Source organism: Agrilus planipennis, unplaced genomic scaffold (genome assembly GCF_000699045.2).
Source record: "Agrilus planipennis isolate EAB-ADULT unplaced genomic scaffold, Apla_2.0 scaffold17, whole genome shotgun sequence".
Classification (NCBI taxonomy): Eukaryota; Metazoa; Arthropoda; class Insecta; order Coleoptera; family Buprestidae; genus Agrilus; species Agrilus planipennis.
In genome coordinates this window covers 1,318,416-1,328,955 of record NW_020439021.1, presented here as the reverse complement: position 1 = coordinate 1,328,955, position 10,540 = coordinate 1,318,416, and the positions used below count along the sequence as shown (strand labels likewise).

The 10,540-nt window shown below is 30.2% G+C and overlaps 1 protein-coding gene and 1 long non-coding RNA gene across 2 annotated transcripts; both read right to left on the bottom strand.

Moving 5' to 3' along the window:
- Positions 1-1,255: 1,255 nt before the first annotated feature.
- On the bottom strand, positions 1,256-3,670 carry LOC108744332. The gene is made up of 4 exons (XR_001938953.1): positions 3,503-3,670; positions 3,234-3,434; positions 3,024-3,120; positions 1,256-1,369 (listed from the first exon to the last, which is right to left on the bottom strand). It is a non-coding gene; the product is annotated as an uncharacterized LOC108744332 (long non-coding RNA).
- A 219-nt stretch (positions 3,671-3,889) lies between these two features.
- LOC108744422 (innexin inx3) lies at positions 3,890-8,676 on the bottom strand. Its single transcript, XM_018480174.2, has 6 exons — positions 8,435-8,676; positions 6,354-6,535; positions 6,093-6,298; positions 5,782-6,000; positions 5,048-5,443; positions 3,890-4,456 (listed from the first exon to the last, which is right to left on the bottom strand). Exons 2-6 carry the CDS (start codon positions 6,514-6,516, stop codon positions 4,265-4,267), a joined length of 1,176 nt encoding a protein of 391 aa, XP_018335676.1. The 5' UTR covers positions 6,517-6,535; positions 8,435-8,676; the 3' UTR covers positions 3,890-4,264.
- Positions 8,677-10,540: the final 1,864 nt, after the last annotated feature.

Below are 10,540 nucleotides of genomic sequence, written 5' to 3'. Positions count from 1 at the left end.
ATAAGAACCTCAAGGTGACAGATTGTTTTCTAATAATAAAAGTAAAAATTTAGGAAATTGGTAATTTTATGTTACATTAAGTAAAATGGAATTAAGATAATAAAAGTAAAAATTAGTATTAAATTAAATAGAACCTGATGGTTAATTAATTTAGGATTAGTTATTAAATTATTTTAATTGTTATTTTCCGAAAGCCTTACACCTTAAGGGAATATGTTGGTGTGTAAAATGTAAAGTTAATAAAAAAGAACCTTCGCCCCAGATTTGTTTGTTTTTTTTTAATATTGTAAATAATTTTTTAAATTTAATCCAACCAATAAATTTTGTTCTTAACGAAGGAATTCAAGATTCTATTCAGAAGGTTTATCTTAAAAGGGTAGAAATAATTGAAAGAATTTAGGTACCTAAGAAAGGAAAAACTGTTATCGGACAGAAGACTAAACTTTCATTGTTTTGTTCTTATCGTTACTATTATATAAGCAAACTAGAAAAAGGGTAGATTATTTTAAATTTTAAAAACCGCAAGCAATGCTAATTATTACTTTATTACATTTTTTATAGTGTCATTTTATAACGGAAAATTTTATTGAAAAGTAAACGGCACAATTTTCCCAAATAATGCTAATAAAGTTTTATGTCTCTATTTTTAAGTATAAAAAACTATCAATAAAATAGTATATCTAATCGTAATGTACAGTAGGCATCGTAAAAATACCTACATTCGGCTAATACACAAAACAAAGTGGAAAACATTCATTTACATCAAAAGTATTTAATGTTACTAAATCAAAATTACTTTCTTAGGCTGTTTATAACAAATTTAAATAGATTATTTTATTAATATCGAAAATATTAGCTGCTCACAAATTTGGACTCGCACTGTAGCATGTCTATCTATACTTTTAAACAACTGCGCACAGGCTTAATTTTGGATAAAAGTAGGATGATAATTAAAAGAAATAATTTTAAATACTGCTTGTGATTGCTCCTCTTTCGGCAACCCACTGTACTGCAACGTATTCTTGTCTGCAGTGCAGCAGGAGCAGACTACTAAATTTTGGTACTCCAGGAATTTAATTTAGCAAAGAAGTTAGAACGTATTTATATTGGAGGTTGAAAGTGCTCCTCGGTAATTTCCAACTATAAAATTCTTTTCACTCATTCAACAAAGTTAATACATTTTGATACTTTCAACTCGTTTAATAAGAGAGAAATTAATTTTAAATTTAAAGAAATGAAAAAAAAAAAATCCTACCTTATCAATGCATTTGGATGGAACAACTTTGGAATAGCAATATTGTAAAGTCTACCCTCTTGGTCAACAACTCCAAATAGTAAAAGAAAAATCCGCAGAAGAATGGTTCAAGTACTGAAACAATAAAGATTTTATTTTATAATTAATTGGAAAAAATGAAGAAGAATGTTACGTATTATATATTGCGAATTGGTCACGCCNAGAAGAAACACACACGATAACGAAACGTTGAATCATGTAGAACTCGTAGGGTAAATGCAAAGCAAATTAGGAAGAATATGCAGTAAGCTAAGCGAAGAGGTAAGCAAGGTTAGACTATACTACAACTACTAAACGTGTTATTTCTACTACTACACTACTACTAAATAAATAAAAAAAAATAAAAACATCTACATTCAACAATTACTTTAAATTAAATGAACAAAAATAAGCATGCAAAATAAAAACTAATTTAAATAAAATAAACTACAAAAAAACATGCAAAATAAAAGAACTAATTTGAACAAAATGAACCTGAATTCTAGTACATAGAGCATGCAAGATATAGAACTATTTTAACTACGGGGTCATCTTTGTCTTCTCCAACGTCGACCTGAAACAGATACGGTGGTAACAGATTAATATGGAGCAATTAAAATTAATAATATCAAGTATTCTCACCTTAATTAACTATAGACCGTAATGTTCCAAAGTATGCAGGTGTGAAAAGCAAATCAAATCCAAGAGGAATGCCAATGCAGAAAATTTCTTATTTCAGTGGAATTCACAGAAGTATTCAGTTGCTCTCACTCATCACTTGAAAATTAACTGCATAATGTTGCAAGGTGAAGACGAAAACAGCAAACCAAGAATGAAGTCCACCAAACATTGTACATGTTGTTTCAGTACCATCAACTTGAACTTTATTTCTCTCCCATTTGTCAAACGATCTGTAGAGATGGACAAAAAAGAGTATTAATTGCACAATCAATCAAAAAAGGGATTTAAATTAAGTAAAATAATGCACAAAAACGCAAGTAAAACACCTAAATTATAAAAAGGCGACGAGACGTCAACTTTATTCATGTCATACATAAATGTTAAAGGCAATAGAAATAACCGTAGATGCACGATGTCAACTTATAAAGTGGACAATAGATAGTTAAAAGAGAACTCCATAGACAAACGGTAACATCGATTTATGCTGTGAACAATAGATAACTATCAGAAGTAAAACCATAGATGTTACAGGTGGCAAATTACTATGAAAACTGAGTAACTTCAAAATAATAGCTCACCTTGAGTATCACTATACGGTGCTCGAATTTTATTCCTTAGTAGATGCTGATGAAAGGAAATAAGTGAAATAAGCCAAACATCGCACAGCAACCATTCTTTTATGCAACAGTGTAATTCGGATTGAATATATTTTCTGGAAATTGCACCTTCACGCCCAAGGGGAGGGAAAATTAAAGGGGCTCCACTTCTCCAGGTTTTGAATCCTTCTTATTTTCTGTCTCCTTGTTCATTTAATACATTTAAATGCATCCTGTTGAAACAATATTATGTTAGCTTCATTTTAAAATATTTAAGAACCATAACTTTCACCAATTAAATAATAGACTATCAAAATCNAAAAGTCTAAATAATTTTAAAACTTTACAATAAAATTTAGGTTTCGTGTTTGTTTAAAGAATCTTTTTGAGTTGTAATAGTCTGGCACATACAATATTGGGAACAATTGCATTGATTTCTCCTATGACTAAATAAATAAATAAATGTAACTTACCATTTGTTTATGTTTTAGATAGATAAAAGACATTGGAACATCTAGGATGAATTGAAAGGATTGCTTCAATCAATGTCCAACTCTTTTGATAATATTCCTGTAAAGTAAATTGCTACATGTTACATTTATAACTTTCAAATGTTCTTTAATTTAGTCTCTGCACATAATATTTAGAGAATATGGTAACAGAATTGTTGCATATATTCTCACCTCAATAAACTACCAAATGTTTCGACCATTTCAACGTAATGAAAAGAAAGGTATCTATGGGGAAGAACAAACAGCAAAAAGCAAATTGAAGTACAGGAAGAACCAAACACGACAATGACTGCATCATTGCACACAATTTCATTTGTCGATATTTCGGTAGTATCCAGATAAACGTCAATTTTCTTTAATTTACAGGCCAATCTGTAAAAAAAGGGTTAGAAAAACGTAATTAGCTAATAACCATAATAAGAAATAAAATGAAAACGCACCTACTAACAATGTAACAAGTAGAACCATACAATAGTTTATAGAATGGTTCAAAATTAATAATTGTAAAATAGGATAAACGAACAATGAATATAATTTTTCACTGCTTCTAATATAACCACAAGCATCTTATAGTGAAAATGACAATAACAATGTTGTCATTCTTATAAGACCTTATTATTAAATTATGCCTAGTGAAATTATGGACGTGACCTATAGACTAACCATTTCACTGATGTTAAATGTGTTGCATATCCAAAGCTCCTAAAACTATATACAGGGTGTCTTTAGAAAGTTATTTTACATAATACGTGTATACCTTTGAAAAATATATTAATCTAAAATCTTTATTTATACTATATATAAAAGTACATCAGAAAAATTGAAAATATTTTTATCATTTTTAATGCAGTCTCTTTTTGGAACAAAAAATAGTGGTATAATTATCATAAGCACATTTCAATGCATTTCGTTATCAATATATAAACTTATACATATATAAAAAAATAATATTTTCATAAAAAAGCACAAGGAATTACTTAGCACGCTTAATCACTATCAATAATTAAAAAAAAATACATATTTCGAAGAATGTCACAATAAAACAAATGAAAATGAGATCGTCGAACTAAAATGGCATTTGATTTGGAAAATTTCAACATTTTCTTTTTGTTCATTTCATAAAACTTATTATATGCAATTGCTGCAGTGATGCTGCGAGGAGAGAAATAAGCATTTTGTCTGTCTCTTGCTCAAGGGACCATTTATGTTTCCGTTTCTTTTCCATATTTTTCTATCTCAGGATATATAGGACTCATTTCCAAAGTCGACGGAGCTGAAGGTAAATTGCTATTGCTACCAAAATTTAAGCGTCGCACGAACTCATCTAGTATTTCTCCAAACACCATCAAGTTCATATTTTGGCCCAGCAAGTGCAGCAATAAGAAATCACCAACCTAAACAAAAAAAGAAGTTGCATCACTGGAGCTAGAGACAGTCTTAAATAAAATACAAGAGCTTATATAACAATTGAAGACGAAAAACAGAAGAAGTACCAATTTTTGAAATCTAGAAAGTTAGATAAGTCAGAATGCACACAAATAGTTACAGATCTGGATGAACATCAGTCTTGGGACTGATGATGATCACTTTAATTCACTTATTACTCTTTAAAGAAGCATTCAACTTTTGAAACAATGAAAGAGTGGATAGAAACTTCAATTTTTTTATACAATGTAGAAATCTTCCCGAAGTGAGTTAGTTTTAATATGAAATATTCTCAATTTTTACCCACTACACACTTCCTCGAATTAATGAGGAAAAATTGTTGCTGTTGTCACACCCCCGCCGGGAATCGAACCCGTAGCTTAGNAGCTTAGTGGTCAAAGCATTGGCGCGTAAAGCCAAAGAGCCCGGGTTCGATTCCCGGCGGGGGTGTGACAACAGCAACAATTTTTCCTCATTAATTTGAGGATGTGTGTAGTGGGTAAAAATTGAGAATATTTCATATTCAATTTTTTTGTCAATCATTTGTTTTAATGTCTTACCTGAGTTTTCCTAACAATTGTTTCGACTGCATCGGGCGTTCCGAATCTAAATCGTCTTCTTAAAATAAATTCTCTCGTATTTGGCAATAGCACCACTGCGGCAGAGTAGACTAAAGCCAAGCCGGACAAAACGGCCAAAAGTATAAACCAGAACCATAAGAAGATATATATCTTTTCGTTGAGAATGTTTAGCGCCAAAACGCACAACGCATCATGCTTCTGAATCGATCCGGATGGACCGAATTTGTGGAATGTACATTTCGTAACTCTGGGGAATATGCGAACCATGGGGTCAGTACGATTCTCTTGGTCCATATTTGAAAACGATATCACATCCGAACCGTACTGTAAGAACGTTCCGCCCAAAAATTTGTCCGTGAAAAATATGTTGAAAAGCTGAAAAATTCACACAAAATCAAAAACATTTCTGCAGTGTTTCGATTTTGTTTTTTCGGTCTTCTTTTTTTTATTTTCTCATGAACCTAGACGATTTTCGATAAAAAAATAATGGAAGCTCATGATTCGTTAAATTTTTTGAGACTTCAAAAACTACTTTTTGTGTCAATCTTTATTTTGGTATCATTATTATCTATCTACAATTAAACGACCATTTTTAATCTCGTATCTACATAATTTTGTTTAACTTTTTCGTTTAAATTATTTTTGTACGCGCGTTGGTGATAACAGCACAACAGTTGATTAAATTGTTTGCGTTGTTAAGTTATTATACTTACGACATTAACAAAATTGAGGCCTTCACATATGAAATATCCAAATGCGTACGTATTATGCATGTGAAGGGTTTCGATAAGGTACTGAACAAGGCGCGACTGTCGGTGACTTCTTTCTTCTTTGGCCCCTACCAAACACCCTCGCATTCCATCAGTAATCATCCTCACTTTTCCTTCTTCCCAGTTCTTCCAAACCCAATGTGGTATATAGAAAAGAATTCCCTAAAATATTAAAAAAAAAAGGAATAAAAACACTTCAGTTTTGGATGTAAAGATGTAATTTTTTTCCAATAATAAACGAGTTATTTCCACACCTGGAAGAAAAGGAAAAAGGGAACCCATTGGTAGTAACTATGGTACATCTTCTCCTGATTTTCATTTCCCAGACCGGGATGTGCGACATGTGTACCCACAGGTTTATTTTGTTCATGGGGTAGGGTAAATGTGTACGTAATCCAACAATAAGTATTAATAACATGTCCTGGGACTCCCCCATCGTTAATACATTGAATTGGATCTCCTAAAAATTAAATTTGGGTACCAATGCATGCAGAGTAGCAGTACAGTTTACTTACCAATTAAATTGTTTGCTGTAACTATAATACAACAAAGGAAAAGGATGGCTGATGTAATTCGATAATGCGATCGGAAAATTATGTTATCGATTATGGCTTTGTCAACAAGGTAACGGACCTTTACAAAGCCCGCAACTGCGGACACCATGCCAAACACAGACATGTTCGTTTGTTATTTTTTTCTAAAACAATCAAACAAACTGCTTATTTGTTTATTTATTTGCATACAAACAGGTAATAACAACGTTGTTCTTTTGTTCAACAACATATAAAAGAGAGTTTTAATAACAAAACAACACTTATTAGTATTGTTACTCCAATCGGTTAGAAAATGATCAGAAGAATAAAAATACAGGGTAAATTCTGAAATATTTTTTTCCTGAAACTACGCTGTACGCATTTTTTTTTTTTGGATCCTAAACAAATCTAAAGATTCGAATTATTATTTTCTAAAGCACGTTAAAGAAATAAAAACAAATGGTTGTCAATTTGGTCATTGTGCATAAAAAAATGGACATAAAAACAGATAAAAACTTTTTTGCCTAATCGTATAGTACCTACAAGGAGCTAAATGACTTATGTTCAGTAAAATTAGCATTGAAGGAATTACGTCACACAATAAATTGTCAATTAAGTCGTATGTAAAGTGTACAATACATATTCACATTATGTACGAAAATCTGAAACCGAATGAAAAACTAAAAAAATACGTAAGCAACTACAGTTTCTGTACATTTTGGTAGGTTTGCGTACCTCTCTGTATTTTTAGACTGCTAATGAATTTTATTATTTAAAAGGACAGTATCTCGTTAATTAATTCATTGATAGGAACTACCAACAATAGAATTTAATTAGAAAATGAGACTGCAATTGCACTTGTAGTTACATAATATTGGTGGGGATATTAGGAAAATTTATAAATAGCGTATAGGAAAAATCAACCCGAAAAACTGTTTGAACTTGTCACGTGGAAATTAACTAATAAGAACTAGAGTAATTAATGTAAGTATTTACTGCAGATATGAAATAGAGAAAAGTAGTATATAAAGTCGGCTAAAATTTTTAATAGATACACGTTTTACGTTATATTTTTTTGGTACCTTAAAAAGGGCCCTTTACATTATGTTGTTAATATGTAATATTAGTAAAATATGGAACAGAATTAATTAGGTACGTATTTAATTTTAAATGATATTTAAATCGTCATGAAAATATTAATTATAAAAGTTACCTAGTAAAAAATATCATATAATGAAGATATCAATCGTTTATTTTATGATTTGATTCGATAATGATTAAGATGATTGTAATATAGTGATCAAATAAATTGGAAAATTCAATTCGTTCACAAATTCTGCGAAATATCTTACTTCAGTATACGTAAAAACCAAATCAATTAGTGCCTTTTATTGCTGTGGTTTAGTAAATGAATAAAATGGTTCGTTAACAATTGGTAAAAAACAAATGAAATAAGAGTAATAAAAGTAAGGGTTTAACTATAAGATAGATAAATTCTAGTGATTATAATGATCATTGAAAGATAATTAATTAATTTTTTACGTATTTATTTATTATGTAGCAGGCACCATCAGCCACTAATGAAACAAAACTTGTCCATTGCTAAGTACTTTATCGACATAATATATTCAACTTATCTATTATCGTGTAATAACAATAAAAACAACTGTTGCTCTACTTTGATGTTCTAAATTGAACTATGAACGTCTCTTCGAAAAGAATAGAAATTTCTAAAGTTTTGGTCATAACTTGCAGGTTTTTAGCGCACACAAATTGAGTGAATTGATCGTAAATTTACGAAATTTATGTAATTAGGAAACGGTTCAAGACATTTAAGTGACCCTGAAGTCAACAACGAAAAACAGTTGAAAGTTTTGAGGACATTTAACAAATTCTCGAGTATTTAATATTTAATTAATAACGTTCCCATGCAAATTAATCACTTCTTCAGCATTTCCAGATTACAATATGTAATGTAAACCGGTTTTGAACACTGATTCTTCCTAGGTGCAACAGGTTCGACCCAACGACAAGAAACGGACCTTTTGGTAATTCAAACTTACCTTACACGCACACAACAATCAGGAAAACTGTAAGGGTATCCTTTTTAAAGTCCTTGGCGAGGAAAACAGAGTTTTAGTGCAACAAATTCCACTCGAAAAACCACAATTTCTCATAAATGCATCACCACTTAGGTACCGTATGCTTACAGAAGTATACGAAATTGTTAAACTCCTCGACAAATACAAATGCATACCATCCACACATCCAGTGACTTTTGGTGGGGAAAAGCGACTGCCCCCTTCGCTCTTTTGTGTAAATTTTCTGTCCTCGTCGAACACATACTTAGTAATAAATTAATAGTACAACATTCCTATAGCAACAAAAGTCGAACGGGCAATACACCATATATCATTTAGCCTTTTTTTTATAAAATCTTACTACATGTTACGTGAAAAAGACGAAACGTTTTATTATTATTATTACTATAGTGCAAAACAATATAATTTTTAATTAGCCGTTAATAAAGAGAGATGCTTAACTTAATTTATATCGGGCACATAAAACTTTGGTACCAAATCACGCAACCTTCTTATCTATCGTGTTGGTGAACGAAAGAAATTTCTTTACGGTTTGTCAGCTCAAGGAAATGCAACAATAAATAATTGAAAACAAAAAGTTGTTGGGCAATTTACTGTGATTGTTATTTTGCACGCTAGAAATCAGCGAAGAAAACGATTATGCGCAAAAGCAATAAGTAATGGTTTAATATGTAGGTACCAAAAAAAAAAACCAAGGATAAGAGGGTCTAAAAAACCATCTGCAGATAATTACTTAATACTGATATTACTTATTGGAACAGCCCAAATATACATATTCAACATGGTTTCATGTGCTTCATCAAAATAAATAAAATCGATAACTATCAAAATGACAATAAATAAAAAAACGTAAAGAAACGTAATATTAACAAAAGAAACTATTTCAATGTTTACTAATTGTAAGTACTTGATAAAAATATCGTCTTTATTTTGTATAATGTCTGAAATGGTGTTAATCAAACATTAAAACAAAAAGGACTATTTATGTATTTCTTGAGTTTCTTTTTTTTAATTCAGAACATTAAAACAGTGCTTTATTTGGATTATTTTTAATTAAAACTTAGAATTATCAAATATGCCGTGTTAAAAAAAATGAGAACTGAAGAAAACCGTATCGCTTTTGTTATTTTTGAAGGCGTCAAAAAAGTTATGATTTAATTAGTTGGGCCAACCAAAATTGAAAAATTCTCGTAGATATGAATACTTACTGAATATTTATTTGAAATATTTTATCTGTTAAGGAGAATACATTTACAAGTCCTATAATATATTACATACGTGACCACTTGCCAGTTTTCTTTATTATATGTGTTTGAATAGTGATTATGAAGCGGTTTCTTTTGTAATCAAAAGTTCTATTTTTGTTTTTTCTTCAGCTTACTATATTATTTACTGTCTACATATTTTAACCAATTGAGTATTTTAATATGTACGTGTTTAACATAATAACTTTGTCTTCAAATTTATAATTTTATTAATATAACCAAGTTAAGTATAATATTCGTATTATTCGTTTTATAATAATTTGTTCACAATTCTTAATTTTAGATGAATATACAGTTACATTTACTTAAACTGTCACATGATAGATACCTAATATCATAGTTTTTGTGGCAGTTTCTAAGAAGAATGGGTTATTCACTTATTGCAAATATTAACCGCACGTATGTAATCCAACAAGTTTTGCACGATTTATATGCAACAAGTTGTGTGCTAGCACATGTATTTAAAATTCTAATCATCATTTACTCGTAAAGGAAATTATTTTATGCAGGTTATTGTTTCAGTTGCTTCCCACATGAAAGCCTATTCGTAATAGGGTATACGTGAAAATGCCACACAATGAATTTCCAGAAAAAATTGTTTTAGTTGTATGTACTTGATACTTTTATTTTTACAAGCATCTTTACTAACAAATGTACACGCTGCTAACAGACAATAGTTATTTAGTGAATATCTACGCTAATTTAAACAGTGTTAACTGATTGTCAATTAGCATAAGTAGCACTTTTAAAAGCTGATAATTAGTGTTAATTCATTATAAAAATGCATCATCAAAAACCTTTT

Excerpts from the sequence above, each read along its gene's own strand:
- LOC108744422 (XM_018480174.2), bottom strand. The coding sequence starts at position 6,516 with ATGTCTGTGTTTGGCATGGTGTCCGCAGTTGCGGGCTTTGTAAAGGTC. Across the intron at positions 6,299-6,353 it reads TACAGCAAACAATTTAATTG|GAGATCCAATTCAATGTATT; the intron begins GTAAGTAAACTG and ends TTTAATTTTTAG. Across the intron at positions 6,001-6,092 it reads CCTTTTTCCTTTTCTTCCAG|GGAATTCTTTTCTATATACC; the intron begins GTGTGGAAATAA and ends TTAATATTTTAG.